The 22,577-nt window shown below is 38.2% G+C and overlaps 1 protein-coding gene across 2 annotated transcripts; it reads right to left on the bottom strand.

Annotated features, from left to right (window-relative positions):
* Positions 1 to 590: 590 nt before the first annotated feature.
* On the bottom strand, positions 591 to 14,076 carry LOC141441561 (BSD domain-containing protein 1-like). Of its 2 annotated transcripts, none has more exons than XM_074106328.1 (9): positions 13,881 to 14,076; positions 12,140 to 12,236; positions 7,238 to 7,354; positions 6,605 to 6,662; positions 6,106 to 6,203; positions 5,180 to 5,391; positions 4,225 to 4,359; positions 3,536 to 3,618; positions 591 to 2,975 (listed from the first exon to the last, which is right to left on the bottom strand). In XM_074106328.1, the coding sequence occupies exons 1-9, from the start codon at positions 13,892 to 13,894 to the stop codon at positions 2,611 to 2,613; spliced, it is 1,179 nt and encodes a 392-aa protein (XP_073962429.1). In that variant the 5' UTR covers positions 13,895 to 14,076; the 3' UTR covers positions 591 to 2,610. The 2 variants fall into 2 exon arrangements, with proteins under 2 accessions (XP_073962429.1, XP_073962430.1); XM_074106329.1 differs by lacking the exon at positions 13,881 to 14,076 and adding an exon at positions 13,706 to 13,778.
* Between the last annotated feature and the right edge of the window lie 8,501 nt (positions 14,077 to 22,577).

Genomic DNA, 22,577 nt, shown 5'->3' with positions numbered 1-22,577 from the left:
TATTCTGAGAAATGACTATCATTCGAACGGATAATTATGAAAAGTTATGATTATCCAAAAGTATCATTCGGCTAAAAAAAAATATGAGATACCTGTTATGCGAAGTGTATTTCGGAGACTCGATATTATGCAAGATAAAGGGAACCCTTTGGAAATAATTCCGATACGCATTGGCGATCCCTTCAAATAGCGAGCCTACTGTATTAAAAATAAAGTAAATACTTGTGATGTATAGATATCATTTAATAATATTGTAAATCTTTTTAAAATATATATACCTACCTCGTTGAGTTTCTTGCTGGATTCTTCTCAACAGAGGTTTTCCGAACCGGTGGTAGGTAGAGTTTTTTGACATTCATAAGTGCTTGTTATAGCCTAAATTGAATAAAGATATTTCGACTTTGATAGCCAGCCGGCATTGGTTACTTATTAATTGGATCCTCACTCCTTACAGCGGTTCGGCCATCAAACTTCTTATAGTGCGTTAGACACTACGGCCTCGACGATATTCTTAGCATCCTAACCCTTTCGCCATGAATTTCATAGATTTATTTTCAATTAATTAGTGAATTAGAAATAAAAGAATTTTATACAATTTTTAACAACTTTAATTCATATTTATTATTCATAATTTACACAAACATAACGAAATCTAGTGTCAAATCATACTCATTGTATAATTATGTATACCTATTACTTAACGAAATGTTTATTTTGACCTTGTTTTCAATGAAATTATTGCACTTAAACGTATGGGACCAAAAAGACTTAAATTATATGTATCGCCACCAGAAATACTTGTGTATTTGTTTAAATTGTGACTTCTAAGACATACGATAAGTATATAATACTAGAATATAAAGTGCCTATGGATTGTAGATGGATATAATCACAAAATGGGTACAATACTTGTTCGATTAAATTAAAATGTTTTTAAACCTTTACTGTACTGACAAACTTTTAATCTAATTTCAATCGAAAACGGTTCATATAATATTCAGTTCAAATTATCTCTTAATATACTTAATACAGTTGCATCGAAATCGACATCGGTTAGGATATACTTATACCAGAACAACGACTAAATAAAAACTTGAACATTTACAAAATCGAAATTATTTGTATGAAATTGTATATCATATAGATATCATATCTATAAGCTTTACTTTTATACACTAGTATTATAAACGATTCTCATGGCTAATCTTAAGAGAACATACAAAAGCTGTATAACGCTATCACCTACTTAGTTACTTAATTTATGAAATTACTATTTTTATTGGATATCACACGTTATATGTCATCGTACCACAAGATGTAACAATGGTTAGCGGGAGCTACATCACATAGCGAAATTGTAAAAACTGTTACAAAATAATTAATACATTCAGGGTTTTCTGACAAATAAAAGGTCGCCAAGCCCGTTTGGTTTGATGTTACAATCTTTTAGTGTTAGTGTTAGTATTTTACTGTCAATTGCCTACAATCATCTGTAAGCAGCGCAGCTGCGAAATATTCCATTTTAGTGCATTATGCCCAAAATGTGTGCCACATATATGAATTGTCCGTAAAAGTTGAATTTAGATTCTTTGCCGTACTTTCAAGTGATGTAGCTGTCCTTTCTGTCCATTAACAATTGCTTTATGAACTGCATGTTAAACTGAAATGGGGTAAACAATCGCAAAATCATGTCTAAAAATGGCGTCAGATCTCGGACCACAATACTAAAAACTACAAGGTGCAACATATATCTAAAACACGGTGAAAAATAAATGCATAAAAGGGTGAATTATTGCAATTTTATATATTCTACGCTGTTTTTATAGATTCATGGTTATTTTACAATTAATATATTTGTTATGGGATGTAGACAGTGATTAAACTCTCGAAATTTCGACACATGCATTATGCAACTTGAGTTTCCGAAAGGCTTCGGTAATAAGTTCAAGACAATTATGCCTATTGAGACAAAAAAAAAACCATTAGTATCTTCTTCAACTTCGACATCAGTGGAATCATCGATAGATCGACGGAGCTTTATTTCCAAAAAATAATTAAATTGAGACAAAAAAAAAACGATATAAATGTCCCAGATTTCCTATTTTAATTTACAAGCTAACTGTACTCGCTGACAAATTTAACAGAACGGCGGAAAAAGGGCTAGTTAGATCAAAGTTGGCTATCGGTATCAAAGGTAACTATGGCCAGGTAAATTTATAAAGCTAGGGGTATTTTTAAGTCCGACCATTTTAGACAGTATCGAGAAAAGATAACGTTTTTAAACCAGAGACCGTGTTGTCTAAAGCGCGGGACCTCGCTATCGCATTCACTATATCTTTCTGCCCCCGTCCTTCGTCATTTGACGGACAGGAGAGGTGAAAACGTTCGTGATTCCGAGTGAGACATTATGGCTTTGGGAAAACAAGGTTTTTTTTTATTCATAACAGAATCATTCGTAACAAACATAATCTATCCAAGTATCCAGCCTTTTGGGCTTCCCAGCGGAGAATCAAACAGTTGTAAATTGGAGTTAAACGTGTCAGATATTGTCACATTTATAGCGTTTCAGAAAAAATCGGTTCCTTACGTTATATTAGTCTATGGCCGGACTCAAGCTTTCTCCACGTCGTCAATTTCGAATTCCTTCTCCCAACTCTCATCCGAATTGGCGCTAGCGTCGTCTTTAACTGGTTCCTTTCCGAAATAGTCTTCAACCAAGTTGTTGCCGCAAACGTCAGATTTTCCCGCCTTTTTTGGCGAGCGGCCATTTTGTTTATTATTCATCTTGTCTCTGGTCTGTGCGGCTTTTGTTTTCTGGCCAGTGTGTGCGTCTGTGATTTTGTTTTTCATATTATTGTTGGATAGATCACGGGATGACGTCTGTTTGTGTTTTTTATTGGATATCTCCTTTTCGTATTCCTCTAGTAATAAGATTTGCTGTTCCTCTGTCAATTCGACGTCATTCGCGAAGTCTTCTGGAAAGTAGATAGGTAATTACAAAAGAATCGTTATTTCTGGGATACTAGACCGAGGGCTTGATATTGACAAATTTTAAGTGACAGACGAATGTGATGGCGTTTGTGTTTATTCGGACAAAACAAACAGACAGCATGACAATATCCGAAACACAAAATTTACATATTTATTTAATTTTGTTGCGTTACTGTTATTTTATGTAATAAATAGCAGTGATGCTGTCCATATTCATTTCAATTGATAAATCACATATATCTGTCACATAATATACCAACAACTTATTTATAAAAGAAATGCTTGATAAACTGATTGTTAAATAACGGTGAATATCTAGAGGCATCATTTTTGAAAGTCATATTTTAATGTTTGTCATAATTTTTATTTGACCCATAAGTTTTTTCCCGGACAAATTGTAAATTTTTCAGAAATTTTCAGATGGTCATCTTGTAGAACTCAATAGGTTAGGTTAGGGAAACGACGACAGTTCAAACGCTCGAGAGCCCCACCCATTTGTTAGTAGCAATTGTTAGTCATAACGAGCTGTCAACAACTTACTCACCGTCCTCCCAGCCCACGATGTTGTCAGTCTCAGGAATTTCCGCGGGCATCTCCTCAACGCCCGACAACACCTTCTTGGGGCTCCTGAAACAACACAACATTTATAACTATCTGTTTCTCGCAATGTCTGACCCGCGCAGATTTTGCACTTTCACGGGATGAAGGCCCTTTTATTTTTACAGATAGTCTACTATACCTAGACGCGTGATTTTGTCAAAATTAGACATTAATGACGTTGTAATAAGAACCACGGCACGCGTCATCGTGAATGACTCTACCTATATATTCACGAATATCTTTATACCCTTTTCTTTCTAAAACAATTTTCTCTATGCAGTATGATGATACTTGCGTGTGACGTCACATGTAAGTATGTCTTTCTCTTCAAACCTTCAACTCTGATATTTGTAAAGGTAACGTAAAAAAAATGTTTTTCCTTTCGATAAAACTCATTGACAAGTTTTGATTTATAAAATAAATAAAAAAGTCAAATATCGAATTTAGTTTTTGGTCGCACAGTCACCAGCACCAATATCTGACACAACAAAGCGCGCATAAACATCTGATACGACTATATCTCTAGAGCCAGTGGGAAGTGTCAGATATTTTTGCATGCTCCTTAATCTAGGTGACTGTATAAGCGCCAAGCAGCCCTTAGTGGTTGGCGGTATGGTACGTTATGACACTGACTGTTGTATGGGTGTCTGGCACTGTAGGGGCAGATGGGCCAGCACTGGGTCGGTGCTGGGCGTGGTCTCCTCAGCCGGCTGCTTGCGTGACGCAGCCGCCAGCCGGTCCTGGAGTAACGCCACGCGGAACAGGTACCTGGAACACAATATTGGCAGAATAAATAAAATGTAGAGGAAAATATAAACGGGATAGAGGGGTAGGAAGGGTATTCATACTCACAAAAAAGACATGGTTTCAGACTAACGTTTTATTCGCGCGTATACGCTTGTTGTCAGACAGAATCCAGTAATCGTTCAGAATTGTTATAAAACAAACCTAACCTAATCTACAGTTATATATAGGATGATATTATAAAGATTTCAGAAAAATTACGCTTTCGGCAGCGGTGGTGCACTGGAACCCCGCAGGCATGGCCTATCCTGTGAAGGCAGCGAGTATACTGAGGACGATAAACGTTGGAACCCGAGGCATAGAATAGGAGATAAAGTTAAGATTCGAACATCTTTATCTCATTCCATCGCGACGCCTGTAATGCTCATTAATTTCCCATAAAAAGCGTTCGCGACATCACTTGTACTATTACGTATTCTGTGGTTTTGGCGGGGAAAAAAATGTGACACACAACAATATGGCTTGCAAAAATTATGCGACGAGACGCACCCAAACGCGCCACCCGAGCTTTACGCTGGCACCAGGAACGTAGCGTCGGAGTGCTTTCAGCAATTGTAAAGCTATTTTAAAGGTATAGTAAGTGGCCGCTTACAACTGAAGCAACTGGAGGTCTGTAGGGAAGGCCCTTGCCCCAGTGGACGTCCTACGGCTGATAACGGCGATGATGTGTAAGTGGCTGATCTATTCCAGAACTCGTCGTGGCACACCAGTACGCTGGCACCAGGAACGTAGCGTCGGAGTGATTCCAGCCATTGTAAAGCTATTTGAAACTATAGTGACTGACCTTTCCCAAAACTCATCATGGGACACAGCATCGGGCACCAGTTTCTGGTACATGGCCCGCAGCACGGGGCTGGCGCCGAGACGCTTGGCGGCCGAGCCTGGGGAGATCAGCGGCTCGGCCGGTTCCAACGAAGCGCGCCACGCCTCGAACTCCGGGCTGTAAGCCGGCACTAGGAACGTGGCGTCCACGCGTTGGAGTGCTTCCAGCTCTTTCTGTAATGGAATTTAAGCCTAGTTTACATCTGGAAAAATTGTGCAGCTTGGAATACATTGCAGCGCTCGATTGACCACAATGAAGCTGTATTTCCACCAATAATGTGCGAGGATTTTTTTTCATTAACCAATAGAAACGCTTCATTTACCTTGCCTCACACAGCAGATCTCTGGTGGAAACAGCTGAGCGGACCGAAGCGAGGTAAATGAAGCGTTTCTATTGGTTCATGAAAAACACATTCTCGCACATCTCTGGTGGAAACGGAGCTTAAAGGTCTCGCAATGAGGGTTTTCACAGAGGCGAAATATCGCTAGATGGCGTTAGTATCGTGAGGTCCATTTGACGTTTGATGTTTGCTTGCGATTGGCTCATTTAGTTTTTTAGCCAATCACAAGCAAATGTCAAACGGACCTCACGCACGATACTAACGCCATCTAGCGATATTTCGCCTCTGTGAAAACCCTCATTTGAAGCAAACTGCGTGTTTTTTTATTACAGGTGCAGGTCTAACATAACTGGGCTTGAAGCTGTTAGGGTGACTTTTTACTTAAATATACTGTATATTATTTATGTGCAATAATATACAATGTTTAATTTTAAGTTTGGACTGATGAAAAAATAAATTATCGTGGCGTTCTAAGGGAGGTCTTTGTTGAACAGTGGACGTTATCTGATAAAGAAAAGACGAGGAGGGGGGAGTTATGGTTGCTTACCTTGTATGTGGACAGCATAGTGGTGTCTCCTGATGACAGTATGACCTCGGTATCGTCTTCATCATCAGGCTCGGGATTCAGCACTGTGCTCACTTGGCCTGACAATTGACATTTTAATTAGGTATTCTGTGATCATTTTGTTTTTATACAAATAAAGTAGGTATACCTCTAATTGCCAGCTGGGTAAATATTTTTAGCGTATTCGGTGGCGTTTATTTTTCGTCATTATCGTTTCGGCAAGTGCATATTATGAAGAGATGATGTTCAGGGTTACATTTTTATGAAAACTAAAGGCAATATCAATGCTAAAAATAATAAAATCTTTAAAATTTTGGGCAACATGGCCCGTACAATAAATAGGTAAAGACCAAAAAGTTGCACACCGTATAAGCTGCGTCAGCAGGTAGTTATAAATTAAAACTTGCTTGCACATGCTTGCGAGCCGTAAGCCGACACTAATTTGGGATGGAATGGACAGTCTGCTCTCTCTTTTGCTTACCAATAAAGCTGCTAAGACTCTTCTTCATCACATTCGCTGGCGATTCTGGTTCATCCAACTGCAAAATATTACAATATATTTTTCTTAAATCCTACTATTACTATGAATGCGAATGTTTGTGAACTGTCTGTGTGTGTGTGTGTTACTCCTTCACGCTAAAGCGGCTGGACGGAATTGGACGAAATTTGGTACATTTTATTCCGATACTAGTGGACCGCGCATATATCGTCCTGCCCGAAAAAACACTACATTATGATAACATACAAACGCGCCATCTAGCGGGTCCAATTGCGTTTCCAAACCATCAACCAACGTTGTTTTGCCATATCAATTATTTTAAGTGAATATTTTTCTAGGGAAATATTAAAATAAGTATTAAGTACTTATTGTAAGTGTGTGGGGATGTGGTCTATAACTGAGAGTTACGAAACCCGTGCACATTTTGTATGGGAAAATGTTTTTTCTTTTATTTTATTTTTACGTCAATCTCTCATCTCAAACTCGATATCTCATCCTCTGTATATAAATTCATGAAGTTTGGCACGATTAATGATACAATGTTATTAAAGACTTCATCTTTATAATATTAGTTAGGATTTGAAATGTATCTATCTCGAGTCAACTAATCTCCACCTTAAGTGTCTTCCCAATGACCGTAGAGGTGCTTGTGAAGACATGGCTGGCTTCGCTCTTGACCGCTGTACCTATCTCGTCCAGGTCCTTCTTCACCATTGAATACACTTCAGCAGACTGAAACAACAAGAAAGTAGGATTTTAAATCTGCTAACTTTCGAAGAGGTAGTACTAGAACAAGAGATGGCGCAGTTTTCAACAGAGAAATAACCAGAAAACCATCCACACACGCTAAAAATCGGGTACTGCCTTTTCGCAACATAACGTTTGGCAACCTATTCAAATTCGCAAACTCTAAAACTGTAAATATTTCAGGATTTATTTTAGGGCCATCGTGAGAACCCCTTCGATTAGGTTAGGTTAGTTTTATAAAAATCTTGAAATATTTTAAGTTTCAGAAATATTAAACAGTTGGGAAATGAAAATTTGCTAAATTAAACTGGTTGGCAAACGTTATTCGCCGAAACATTAGTAAACCCCTAAAAATGTACCTCCTTTTACTTTTATTTTTACAGTCTTCTAGATGGTGTTCTGCCTTTTCGCAGAAATTCGTTTGGCCGAATATCACTTGCCAACCAACCAACGTTTCGCCGAAGATTCACTTTGACAACTAACTATTACCAATTTTTTGTATGGCAACGTGTTATTTGGTCGAATTATTATATAGCAGAATATCATAATGACTCAAAACGTTTGGAAAACTTATCATTTGTGCAATCTTTCACTAGGTCAAACAGCTAGTTAATGAATAACGTTTCGTCAGGGTAACAGTTCCCTTTTCATACATAAGCCAGCTTTTTACTTAAACTTAAAGTAAGTAGGAGTTACACACCATTATTTCAATTGGCAATATTAATTACAAATAAGAGTTTTGTAATAAGTATAGCAACAGAAATCTAATGTGTGGCAAAGTCCAGTTAGGTGCGACGACGAGGTCGACGAGCGAAACGAGGAGGAGCGTATTAGGTTAACGGAGAGCAAACAGCGCACGAAACCGAGCGAGCGAAGCGAGCGTGCCTCGGCAGCGGCCGGCGAATGCCAGAATCGTATTTTTATTTTTTAATATTACTTTTTAAATATCCAACCAAAACATTCTACTAACCGAAAGTTGTAATTTTGAAAAGTGACTTTATAACAAACAGACCAAACGTAGGTACAGTTGATAACTGTGAGGTTGGGAAATAAAGCTAAACATTTTAATAAGTTGGAGAGTGATCATTCGGCGAAATGAAATTCTGCGAAAAGTTGGTTGGGAACTATTATATATTTTGACCACTATGCATTTCAAGCTTATGCGTTTAGAACTTATGTCAAATAACTTTACATATTTTGATGCATTCTATTTTTCAATTTTCGGTATTTCAACCGATATGTATTTTAAATTTATTTATACATTATAATTCGTACCCACCTACGGCAAAACAACTTATGTCATTGTGCAGGATAAAAATAAGGAAAGATTAAACTGTTATCATTTGATAATAAATAACTACAATGGAGCTGCTCGCTATAAAAACATAAAATGTTATGATAAAGTCACCCACTTAAATAATATTAGGCAGAAGGGGCCATCCAGGATAGAATGTCACACCGATTTTGACCACTTTTAGCACCTCCTCCCTGTCACAAGTATTGCTAAGAAATTCGCAATTATTTTGTTCCTGTATTATGACACAACAGTGGGACCGACTCACCCCTCCCCCCCTAAATGTGTGACGTACTTTATGGATGACCCTTACACTTTGCCGTTGCTTTACATCGTCTTCACATTTTATTTGGTCCGAGGGTAACACAGCGCAAGAATTTAAGAAGCCACTTAGTGACTACGTACACAGAACGTTCGCTTGTGTGATTGCAAATTGGGCGCTTTGCTTGTAGATCACATACTTAATTTTACTGTGCCATAACTGCTTTCGCATATTCATAGAAGCCTTGGGAAATGGCAAGGGGCCAAATTTCTTATCTCAGACGTATTGACCGGCTCCGTGACCTTTCAAGGGGGCGGGAGGTTTCCCTGGATCATATAAATATGGGAAACTAGCCGTTACCCGCGGCTTTGCACGCGTAAATCACTAAGACGATGACATGCGTCAAAGATCTTGAGCAGCGCCACTCTTTACGCATACTGTCTCTTGCCTGCAATTGAAAGAGACGTAATGATGCCACGGTAGTCCCGCAATCTTATCTTATCTTATCCCAGCGGTTGAAATTTCATCCCGAGTCTAAAAAGTACCCAATGTGTTATTCCAGACCTTCAGCAAACACAAACTTTCGCATTTTTAATGTTTAGAATCGGTTCAGTGATCGCAAACAAACAAAGTTCATCTATCTATTTATCTCCAACTTGCTCGTGACTTCTTCTTCTTCAATTTATATCTATTCCGCGGGATTAAGGCAATTTTCCGGGATAAAAACTATCCTTGGCCTTCTCGGGGTCCAATATATTTCAGTGTTCAATATGGACGACCGGATGGCCAAGTGGTCAGAGAACCTGACTACGAACCTTGAGGTCCCGGGTTGGATTCCCGGCCGGGGTAGATATTTGTATGAATAATACGAATGTTTTTTCTCGGGTCATGGATGTTTAATATGTATTTAAGTATGTATGCATCTATATAAGTATGTTTATCCGTTGCCTAGTAGGGAAGTAAACGGTTCGTAACTTTACGCATCGCTACTAACCTATAAACCAGCTGTATTTATTGACTAGGCCTAGATTTTTTATCTAAACAGCAGTACCATATCACACGGTTCACCGCATATTCGCGATAACGTAACGGAATATCTCTATTACAATACTTAAGTATTTGTCTCTCTCATACTCGTCTACATAAAAAAAAGACAAAGGTATCTTGAAATGTGCCTTATAATTTCATTGACAAATTTCACCTATCTACTATCTATTGTAAAGATTTTTTTTACAATAGGGCGAGAAGTGATTTAAAACTGCTTTTACGTGACATTGGCTATGACAGTATTTATATGGTAGACTAGCTTTTGTCAATGATATTATACTATAATATTAATTGAGAAAATAATTATTTAATATTTTTTAAATCTTCCAAAATATTATTGAAGATTTGAACATTTTAAATTTTAGATTTTTTAAGAAGGTATGAACATAGGGGTTCCCTTCGAAGTTATATCCATTTAAGTTTTTTTTGAAGATGTTTAGCGGTAGGCCACGTGCGCACTACGCGGCTAACCGCGCGGTTATAGCGCGCCATCTCTTTCTCAAGCGATAAGTATTTTGAAGAGGGACGGCGCGCTAAGGCTCCGTTTCCACCAGAGATGTGCGAGGATGTGCTGCGAGGAATTTGTTTTTCATGATCATGAACCAATATAAAAGCTTCATTTACCTCGCCTCGCTCCGCTCAGCTGTTTTCACCAGAGATGTGCTGTGCGAGGATTGGTTGAATGAAGCGTTTCTATTGATTCATGAAAAACACTTCCTCGCAACACATCCACGCACATCTTTGGTGGAAACGCAGCTTAAAACCACGCGGCTAACCGTACGTACCTATAATGAGTACCTACGGGCCTAAGCATCTTAACTATGAAACTACGTAGTATAGTACCGTTCCTTTCACTCTCGTATGAAATAATATAAGCGTTAGCGGGACGGCAAGATAAGAAGTTCGAATTTTGAACTTCGTAGTTAGTATAATAGTATATAGGGCCTGGTATAGGAACAAAGTCATTCGTTGTACCGGCAAAGGCGAGTGACCTGCGCGAGCGCATACTCCAATGAATCATTAACCAATTAGTGATGGACTGTTTCCTTTAGCCTTGTGTTGTCTCCTGAGTTATTACAGATGTAGATTACAGTGGTGGAAAGTCTCATCAGGTGTTAAATTAAATAGCATATCGTCTGGCAGATACATCATTATCATTACCATACCTATGTATGGTATTTATCCTATCCTATACTATTACTTGAGCAATTTATTATGTCGCTAGTGCTGCTGCATAAGTAGCGTAGTAGAAATAAGCAACCTGAGATATGTATGCATAGGAAAAATTCGTGTCTAAATTCCTGTCCAGCGGTGGTGTAGGGGTTAAAGCACGCAGCACGGATTGCTGAGGACCTGGGTTCGATTCCCAGCGCTGGTCTCTTTTTCTGGTTTTTCTGTGCATCCATGTCTCAGTTTGTATTTTCGATATGGTTTCACGGGATACCCGTAAAAGTAACAAATTTGGAGTTGAAATAAAAAATACAAAAAGACTCCAAATAATCAATCATTATAAGTGTAAGTTTTAAAAGAATCATTATTTGTCTACCAAAGGCTAAGCAATGCCATTCCGTCCAATCAGATTTGGTATCAGTGTGGTAACGAGATGCTGAAGTACCGATTCATCAGTGACTCTTGAACCTGTGAGCCGCTTCGGATTTCCTACTGGCTAGCTAGCTAGCTAGATTTCGGGTAGCTGGTTCAGCGCCCGACCGCAACCGACTGAAAATATTTGATCCGATCCAACGTAATTGAATGAAGGCTAAGTAAATGCTAAATCGCCCATCGCAGGCCCTCGATCCAATAGGTTGGTTGGAGTTAGGAACTCCTCAGAGTTGATAAGATTTGAATGGAGCATAGCCAATAAAATATTCTGATTTGCATAAGGATCTAACTGAATCTTCAGATCCGGATTTACCCATCTCTGATACTATACATAAATAAATAAATATCATGGGACAATTCACACCAATTGACATAGAACAGTATACCTTACCTACAGTCAACAGTATTGCCAACTTGGCTCATTTGGCGACTTCTTTTAGTTTTCCATACATATAGCAACATTCAGAGTCCCATATCCCATAAAATAAGTGACTTTTTCTAAATTTTCTAGTTTTAGCTACTTGAGAAAACAAGTGGCAGTTGCAGATGCAAGATAACAACATACCTTTGTTTTGGCAGATGTCAGCCATGAGTCCCACCAGTTGCCAGTGGATTTATCCTCAAGTGGAGTGCTGGTCTCACTTGCTGGTTTCTCATCAGACCTGGGAATACATTAGTAAATAACATCATTTTTTTAACTTTTTCAGGCGTAGTGGTGGAAAAATATAGGTTTATAACTACTAAGTACCTACTACTTTAGTAGTAAAATGTCATTAATTGCCCACAGTAGTCAAAGAAACATATTATATATTATGATGGAAGTCTCAGGAATATGAAACATGTCAAATTTTTTTCAAATGACTTGCATTACTGACTCTTTTAGTTATAAAATTGTATCCTCATTCATTCTTTAACCTTCTGTTTCACCTTTTCCTGTAAGTTCTCATGCTAACATAGGTATGTGAAAATATTTATGACGCTGTCTCCATAGAATTTGTTCTGATAAATAATGATGGCATCATAGATATAACCTCCTGAGTCCCCACTTTTTATAACAGACAGTACTTAAGACCTAGATGTAGTTCACCAGATTTTTTATTTTGGACTTAATTTCAAAAGTACATTCGGCCATTATTCTTAGTGTTAATTAATCCTTTATAAAGTACACGAGGGCTCAGCAGGATATGCCACACAAAATAACAGGAACTTAACGGTGGTGAATCGGCCCCTAAATGTCATGGTTGGACTAATCATGTTGAGGTCCATAGGCAATGCGAATAGGGGCCCCTTTTCAGTTGCTTGAAAATCATCAGCTCTTTTCAAGTTCATGTTCAATCAAATCAACTGTCAGTATGCATTGAAAAATAGCAATCATTGAGGATACAAATTTTCTAATTGACCCTTGGATGCCCCATGAGCCAGATCCAAAATTACCCAAAAAAGTTGTTGGTTGTGCAAAGAGTTACATTTTTACTTTATGAAATATTTTCAATGTATTTATTGCATACATGAGGCCCTTAGCCAGTGCAGGACCTTTAGATAGTGGCCTAGTTTTGGCTAATGGCTAATCTGCCCTGCTAACAGTAAATGATGTAAATAGCCCACAAATATTAGTAATTTTGTTTGTTAGTAACTTTGACAACCTTTTCACAAACATTAGGTACTTATCCAAGATTACCCAAAAAAGTTGTTGGTTGTGCGATGGGTTACATTTTTACTTTATGAAATATTTTTAATGTATTTATTGCGTACGTGAGGCCCTTAGCCAGTGCAGGACCTTTTGATAGTGGCCTAATTTTGGCTAATGGCTAATCTGGCCCTGCTAACAGTAAATGATGTAAATAGTCCGCAAATATTGAGATCAATTCAGTTTCAAGGTTCTTTCGAAGAGCTTCAATTGAATGAAGAAATGATACAAAACTTTGCAAGCTTCACAAGTGACCTATTTAAATGACATGTCTTTGTATCAAAGTTAACTAAGAATTTATAGTTTTCTGAAGGACATCTTGCCTTCAATGAGTCGCACTTGACATTCACAGTCGTCAATACATTTCGCAAACACCATTGTACCAAAACGCGGAACTAATAAGAAACTGATAGCAAGAAAATAATTACAAGTACATGACCTTACTTCATATTTTACGCAGCAAACTCGGTGATAAATCCGACAAGAAACGTCTTGTAATCATTTTGTTTACTAAATAATAAATATACGCTAATTAAAAACAGAAATTCAGTTTTTTAGATAAGCTAGGCGTGTTGACATCAACAATACAATGTTCATAATAAACACAAAATGAACTTACTTCTCAGCCATCATGAAACGTTATCACTGAAATTGAAAATAAAAGGGGCACATGGGATTCTGCACATGAAATTTTGCTACTTTTTTATAAATGTTTGTTACAAAAAATTTACAACAAATTTTGACATAGTTTTGTTTGCGTTGACATCTTATATGCAGGATTATTTTTTTCTGTCAGAAGAAGAAAGAGCTGCGCTAGCATCTAGTGTTTATGCCTGAGCCTGACGTATAATAACTTTTTGTTGCCATTACAAATTGTTTCTATGGCTGCATTAGGTTGCCAGCATCAATAACAATTTTGTATTTTTGCGCGAACTAAGAGCGCGGGTGATTTTGAACAAAATGTTTACTAGATCACTAGCTGTTGCCCGTGACTCCGTCCGCGTAGAAGTACGTAAAATAGTTTACGTCCTATTGTCAGACCTACCGAATACCTATACTACACAAAAAAACATTAAAATCGATCAAGCCGTTTCGGAGGCGTTTGGTCACAAACACTGTGACACGAGAATTTTATATATTAGAATTAAATTTTTAAACAAGTTACATGGAATAAAATAAAAACATCATAGTGAAATTAATTAAACTAAAAAGTTAACTTTGTTCCAGTTGGAAGATTAAGGCCCGTAATATTTCGTCACTCGTTCGTTGTAGGTATGATTGTGTTATTTTATGTGAGAGATACCTTTCTATGATGTCAATTTGTTTAATGGAACAAATAAACAGGGACAATACCGCATATAACTGTTATATAGGAAAATCAAAACTTAACAGTGGTGAAACGGATGTGAATATAAAAATAATACCTACTTACTTATAGCATGTAAGTAGGTGTTAAAAATATGTTTGTAAAAAATAACCAGATCTCGAAATAAACACTACAACCTCACGGCTGGTGCAAACTTTCTCAAGTAAACGCAAGGGTCCCGTTTCGCAAAATGTTCGAATAATTACATTAATTTACCATACAAAATATTAATTTACGTCAAGACGGCGTTATCGCGCGATCGCACGTCGGCGTGGGTTATTCAATAAGGTATTGAGCGTGTATTTTTATAAATAAATCCAGGCTTAGTGTAGGTTTAACAAAGATGTTGGTACTACGATATAGAGTGTTTGTTTAAAGCGTACGGTGGGCGACACAGATATCTCCAGTGTAGTCATGCAACAATTAATTACTTGTTTTTTTTATATCTCATTTCTAATAATTAGGCACTTCCTTCTAGGATTTCACAGAAAATTAAACTAGACATCCTAACAAAGCCTAGCCACTAAACAAAGACCTGTAACTTATCGCCTGAAAACAGCTGTGAAACTCATCTGTCGTTCTTTTATGTAAAAATGAAATTATTGTTGAGAACCAAATCAAAAGTAAAGAAGTTGCTTTGCTTTGCAAATGAACCACATAACATAATTACGGTACATGTGGCAGATGTCACTCCGTAAGTATTTTTATTCACCTAACTTGAACGTGTTGATCGTTTAATTTAACAATTTTGTTTATTTAATTACTCTTCCTTCTCATTTCGCACTTTCTTAATTTAACTTTTTGTTACGGAGGTTTTTTTAAATAAATTACAGAAACGATCACCCATTTCGGTTTGTCCATCTTATTCGTAGAGTCCATACTTGCGAATATTTCCTTTCGCCCGCCGTACGTAGCCAAGCACTCCCACAGTACGGTTGTGATCAGATTTTGTGCTTTCTTCACGTTATTAATAAGTGCTCGAACGAAGCTGTAACGGCTCGCGATGCACAGGTTGTTTGTTGTCTATGGCGTTTTGTTAAAAAAAGTGATAGGTTTGGAAAATGTTTGTTTGTCTCTAAAACTAATAAAGAGAGATCGCTTTTTATCCCAGGAAAATATTAAGTTTCCCCGGGAAATAGATGAAATTCGGGGCCAACTAGGCGGCGGGACGGGGGGGTAGGCGGGGCCTACTATCCATCCATATCCATACTAATCCTTACTAGTATTGTAAATGCAAAAGTGTGTAGGTATGTCTGTTTATTTGTTTGTTTGTGACGCTTTCACACATAAAAAACAGTTTGAGATCCTAAGAAGGACACATGAAGTTTTTATTCCGAAAATCGCATAGTTTTCGCGGGCACGCCACAAACAAATTCTTTGCCGACGAAGTCGCGTTCAACAGCTAGTTCAATATAATTCGAAGGTAATTTCTGTCCGTCTGTTGGTTTGTCTGTTATATTTTCAAGCGTAAATGCGCAAAACCGGCTTAGATAAAATCTGGTATCGATATGGAGATCGATATAGTTTAAAGTCATGGGATAAGATCATTTTAATCCCGAAAATTTCCGGAGTTCCAGTGGGTAATAGGTAGTTTGTTATGTTTGTGTATTTCGCTGTGGCTCAGCACGATTTATTCTGTTCTTTGTAGATATTAAAGGCCTTAAATCAACTTTAAATATTTTGCTTACTAGCACTTGTAACCACCTTGTAACTATAGTAGGTACCTACGGACTTGCATTCTTGCAACTTTGCTCAGCACTGTACAACAGGAGCAAGAAATGTTTGTAAATAGGTACTTGTGTGAAATAGTTTTTTTATTTTTACAACTGTATGATTATGTTTGTATGTTACTCGAACCTAATTACTAGAAGACAGCTTGCAAACAGAATGGCTTTAACGATTTCGAGGAAAATCTATTTTGGGTTTAGATATCGAACTGTCAAACATTTTCGAGAATACATAATTTATATGCCTACCTAGTTTTAATTGGTTTGTTCGTGCCATCTTTTGACGATTAGATAAACTAACATAGAATACGTAAGCAAAGCTAGGTCACCAATGTATTTTATAATGGCACACATTCTCCCATCTCGTGCATGATTAATTAAATTCTAAAAAAGATCATTAAGAAAGAAGTCATTACCTACGTCTTAGTAGTCGAAATATGCACCCTTCATGTTTCGCAGTTCACGGTTGGCTTTCCGTTAGACCTCACCTTCAGAATGAACCACGGTTTAGTTGGAAACATGTCGCATACATCTCTACTATTGCCTAATACGTGAGTGACACATGTAATTATTTCACCAATAATCACTGTCTCTCATAAATGAATTTCATATTATTAATTGATCACATTGTAACAATCACCCTTTACTAAAAAATCTGAATGGATCATCCTGCCAACCTAATAATAATACGGCAAATCGACGCGCAAAGTTCATCGCTCAATCAGCGTGCGCCCGCGGCGGTGACGTCACGACTCGTGAGGCGCCCCGCCCGAGAGATGGCGCTGTGTGTGGGGGTGCTTGAACCTTGTGTTTGTTTTTCGGACTTGTCACATCTGTGCTCAAAGTTTGGATGCATGGTTTTTGAGACACGCATCGATGACATTGGTCGGGCGAGGAAACAAAAGAAAAAAATATTCGTATATAAAAATAACACACACTGAAAAAAATTATTGAATCAGGCGTTACTCTTTACTTTGCAGAGGTCCATATCAATAAGCTAAAAACAATTACTTTGCTCACCCATGACAAAGTCTTATGAAAGATGTTTTGAGTCTAACATCGGTTGCATGGTGAACGATTGTGTTCCTCTGAGGATGAACTCTGGTTGGGTTCGAAACGTGTTCGTGAGTGTGGTGGTGGTGGTGGTGATAGTTGGGTTCCTGTGATTTGTGCGTGGAGGTGTAGGAACTGCATGAACACACATTTGTTGCATATACATAAGCTATCATAGGGTTGGGTGAGCAAGCAAATTAATTTATTTTAGTACACATCAAACAGTCGCCATTGACATCTTTCTCGACGTTTTTACAAACTTTTCCTATGACTTGCGATGTTCGTTGGCATAAATTAAGGTCGGAGGGTAGGTCTCTGACTATCTAGAACGCAATTTGATTAAATAGTTGTACTTAGTTTTACCTACTTAGTCGGCAAGCAAAAATTATCGTGTATTTAAAATGAAGAACTTTTCGATATACCACCACGGTTTGCAGGTGGTAGGAACTTGTGCAAGGTCCGCCCGGATTGCTACCACCATCTTGCTCGCTAATCCTACCATGAAGCAGTGCATGCTTGCACTGTTGTGTTTCGGCGTGGAGAGTAAGATAGCCGGTGAAATTACTGGCACTTGAGGTATCCCATCTTAGGCCTCTAGGTTGGCAACACATCTGCAATACCCCTGGTGTTGCAGATGTTTATGGGCGGTGGTGATCTCTTACCATCAGGAGACCCAATTGATCGTTTGCCATCCAGTCGAATAGAAAAAGAAAAGGTTTATTGCAAACGTTAATTTCGCTACATCTTCAATAGGATATCTAATTTTAAAATTAATTGACTATTCTAACACCGACATTTGCCGACTACAGAAGCATTTCACAATTCATTAGGTTCTCAATTCGCGATAGAGTAAGGTTAGGTTGAAATATCGTTTACGATTGTTTCGTTGCGATCGCCTTGTCGATTGGTCGGAAAAATCGTGCGCGAGCGCTCGGGTGAGTCTGTTTGGGGTTTGGGGAGGACAGGGGGGCTCGAAAACCGAAGTTCGTATCGTACCATCCCTCTCACTCTCGTATTAAAAAATATAAGCGTCAGCGGGACATCAAGATACGAAGATCGAATTTTGCACTTCGTAGTATAGAGGAAGTTTTGTTAATACGAATATTTTTGAGAAAAAAGAACCACACATTTGTATTGACCAGTTCTGAAAGGGTTACACATTTGTGGGCCACACAAAACTAAGCTTGAGGATGGCTGCTCTCTTACGGCTGAATGCGATATCTCTAGGGCACTCGTACCAATCTAAAAAAAACAATTTTGAATTACTTATTTATTAATTTTTATACCAATGGGTAGTGGCGTAGCTATAGGTGGACAAGGGCCCCGGTGCATAGAGACAGAATCGGGCCCTCACCCCCTCTTTCCACGTAGCTTGAACTTATATTGGCTTTCAAACACATTTAAAAAAAATGACTTGAGTCTGCTCACAAGTTTTTTTTTTAAAGCATAAGTAGGTTAGAGTTAAGTTAGGCACTGCACCACTACCAAATTACGCCACTACCAAAGGGTAGCTTTACTTAATCGTGTCACAAGGGAGCAAAATGGTGTATTTACGGCGAGGGCGTACATTGAATCCAAGAATTGAATTCAATTCAAGTGTTAACGCCCAAGATGAAAATAATTTTGCTGCCGAGTGGCTCATACAACTTTTCACACCGAGCATTAAGAAACTTCATCATCCCAGCCTATAAACGTCCCACTGCAGGGCACAGGCCTCCCCTCAGAATGAGAGGGCTTGGGCAGTAGTTCCCACGCGGGCCCAGTGCGGATTGGGAACTTCACACACACCATTGAATTGCTTCGCAGGTTTGTGAAGGTTTCCTCACCGTAAAGCTCGTGGTAAATTTCAAATGTAATTCCGCACATGAATTTCGAAAAACTCAGAGGTGCGAGCCGGGGTTTGAACCCACGATCCTCTGCTTGAGAGGCCATAGGTCAAACCACTCGGCCACCACGGCTTAATTAAGAAACTTGAAAAAAATATATAAATATTATTAAAGAACAACCAGCATAGAAAATGGCGAAGCTTTACAATTATCAAATTCAAAAAATGGCATTTGCAATTGCAATAAAATACTTCGAAAAGCCTTGAACAGAAAAGTTGCACTTTGCTCCCTCTTGTCAGGGAGGAAAAGTTACTTTTCTGAAGGAGAGGTGTGAAATAGTAGATTGTTGCACCAATCAGAAAGTTATTTATTATTGCACCGAGTGCCTATTTGGAACCCGAGCGTCAGCGAGGGCTATAAAAAGCACGAGGGCAATATAAATTACTTAATGCGAGGTGCATAATCTGCTTTTATTTCAACTATTACAGGAATAGTAGACGAAAAAAAAACTCATGCTAAACAATGAATAGGAAAGAAATGTCACTAGCACTCGATGATTCCATTTTTAAAATAAAAATAAATAAATAAATAGAAATAGAAACGTTTATTCGCTAATTCGAAAATACATATTATAAGTAAGTACACAAAATAAAACAACCATAAAATAAATATTAACGACAGTATTTGCGAATCGCGTAAGTTTACATTCGCACTCTCAAAAAATGCCCACAGAAAATTCGCAAGGTTCCCGCCAAATTGTTTTTTTATTTTTTACTTTTATTTGGCAGTTAGTAGCCAGTAGCAGATATTTTTACCAGCGATCTGTCATATTTCGAATGGGCGCCAGGTTGGCCAACCAAACACATAAAGTTTTTTTTTAATATACGGCTACCTACTGTTTTTGGTAGGATCGGTAGCAACAATTTTTTGTACGCAATCTGTCAAATTTCATAACACCGTCAGGTAGACCAACCTAACACTAGATTTTTTTTACACTATGCAGGCTAATTTTATAGCAAAATACTTACCTCTTTGGTGGTGCAATTAAAAAAAATATAAAACAATGCAATAAAGGATTTTCATAATTTTTTTCTGCTCTATAGCAGAAAAGTACTGCTTTGTGCTGGGTATTTAGTGCGGTCATGATGAAATTAAAGCATAGTTGGAAGAAAAAGACATTCTTACACTTTCATTATCATCACCGACGCCACGTAACCACTAACCGAAAATACTTACGGCAAAGGAAAACACTACACTGGGAGAGCTGAATTGTTTTTTTTTTGGTTGAATCGTCTTAAGGCCCAAAGAAACTATGCTTTTATTTACTTGATTTTAGTTTATATGAATTTATAGGAACAATTAGGTAGGTATTTACCAAATCGATCGTATTCCATATTTAAAATTCCAAAATCATGGGCGCCCCAGCGTGGGCGAGCGTAGGCAGTATGCGCCCGCGCATCCCATGTGATGCATCTGCATTGAAGCAATAGATTTATAATGGAAACTGCTAATTTAACGTATAAACGATTTATTACGTTTAATATTCATATCGTGACGTTAAAATGGTTAAGATTGAGATGTTTGGCATTTGGCTGAGAAGTAGAATGAATACAAGACGTTTAAGTGTATTGATTGAAAGACTGCAGATTATTCTAATTTAATTCGAAGTGTAAATCTGTTTTTTTTTATTCGGCAGGATGGTAACGAGCAAGTGGGTCTCCTGATGGTAAGAGATCACCACCGCCCATAAACATCTGCAACACCAGGGGTATTGCAGATGCGTTGCCAACCTAGAGGCCTAAGATGGGATACCTCAAGTGCCAGTAATTTCGCCGGCTGTCTTACTCTCCACGCCGAAACACAACAGTGCAAGCACTGTTGCTTTACGGCAGCAGTTAAAATAAATCAAATCTTTATTTCAATAAATCACAAAAAATCTCTCTCTCTAATATTAATATTTAAAGTCGGAAAGCCTAGTCGGAAAGGCGGTTTATCAGCAATTTTTTATAAATATTTTCGGCCTTACATGTAAAAAAAAATATGTTCACTATTGTACCTAAATAACTGAAAAAACAAAGTGTGAGAGAAAGAGTGAAAAATGTACCTACGGCACAATGAGGGCTATCGCGAATGAATTCGCCGCTAGAGGCGCTAGTGTAGCGTGAGGTCTTCGAAATGTCAAATCTCATAGTTTTGGGTGAGCTACGCGGGTTTATTTATAATTAGAATAATTTGTGAATATTTTGCATTACCTGAAATTAATTATGGCAATTATGCGTTACGGGGCAATGAATGTCTGTGTTTTGAGACAGTTTTGTCCTTCGGAAACTTTTGTCCTCCCTTTTTTTCCGAACAAAACGGGACTAAGCAAAACTGTGGTTTATGGATATTTTTATGGTACGGTTTTAAGGTGTATTAAATATGATTTTAATCTAAACTTTGTTTTAACGCCCGGAATAACAGACTCTGAAAGCCACACTTAAAAACCTCACGCAACAGTGCGCCATCTAGTGAGACAAAAAACGATAGCCCTCATTCAAAATTACATCTTAAAATATTGCAGTCTAAAAAAAACAAATCATCCCGACTTCTTGTAGGGCACGTACCGTAAAACGGGGTGAGAAGGGATTGCAGGGGGAACAGGGATAGAGCTAATTAGTACATTACTGTAGAGGCCGGGAAGTAGGGGGTTGCCGGCCAAGCAGCTATAGATATATGGATAGGGATGCGAGGCCGGCAACCCCACGTTCCGGCCGAGGCTTGTATAGTGCTTTTCTCAAACATGACATTAAATAATATAAAAAAAAACAAGAAATCAAGCTGGCGGGATGCTAGTCTGGTCGCACTGTTGTGTGTGCGCGTGTCGCGCTGGCTGCTGGCGCGGCGGCTGCGGGTGCTGCTGCGGCGTAGGTCGTGTCGCAGAGCGCGAGATGAAACAAAATCCAGCAGCCTGCAAAGTTGTATGAAATCTCTTTGCAGGCCGCTAGAGTGACCGCGCTCAGGCAGGCGAGCCGCAGCGCCTGCAGCGCGATACTTCCTAGTCTATATCTGCTTGGCCGGAAACTCCCTACTTCCCGGCATCTACAGTAAGTAATGTACTATTGTTGGCATGGCTATACTTATACAAAATTATAGCTTTCTAGCTCTAACAGTCTCTAAGCTAAGCTGTAGATGAATGTTAAATATATGTTAAACATGGCGAAACTAATATACAAGGGTTTCTTGTAGGCCTACGAAGACCTAAAAAATAAAAATAAAAACGCCCGAAAAAAAACGACGCTAAAAAAGACAACTAAAAAGTAAAAAATAATCATGCACTACCTAGCTGTTGCCCGCGACTTCAT

Source organism: Choristoneura fumiferana, chromosome 24, assembly GCF_025370935.1.
Source record: "Choristoneura fumiferana chromosome 24, NRCan_CFum_1, whole genome shotgun sequence".
NCBI lineage: Eukaryota > Metazoa > Arthropoda > Insecta > Lepidoptera > Tortricidae > Choristoneura > Choristoneura fumiferana.
Note: the sequence above shows the minus strand (reverse complement) of the source record. Positions and strands in the feature narration are given on the sequence as shown.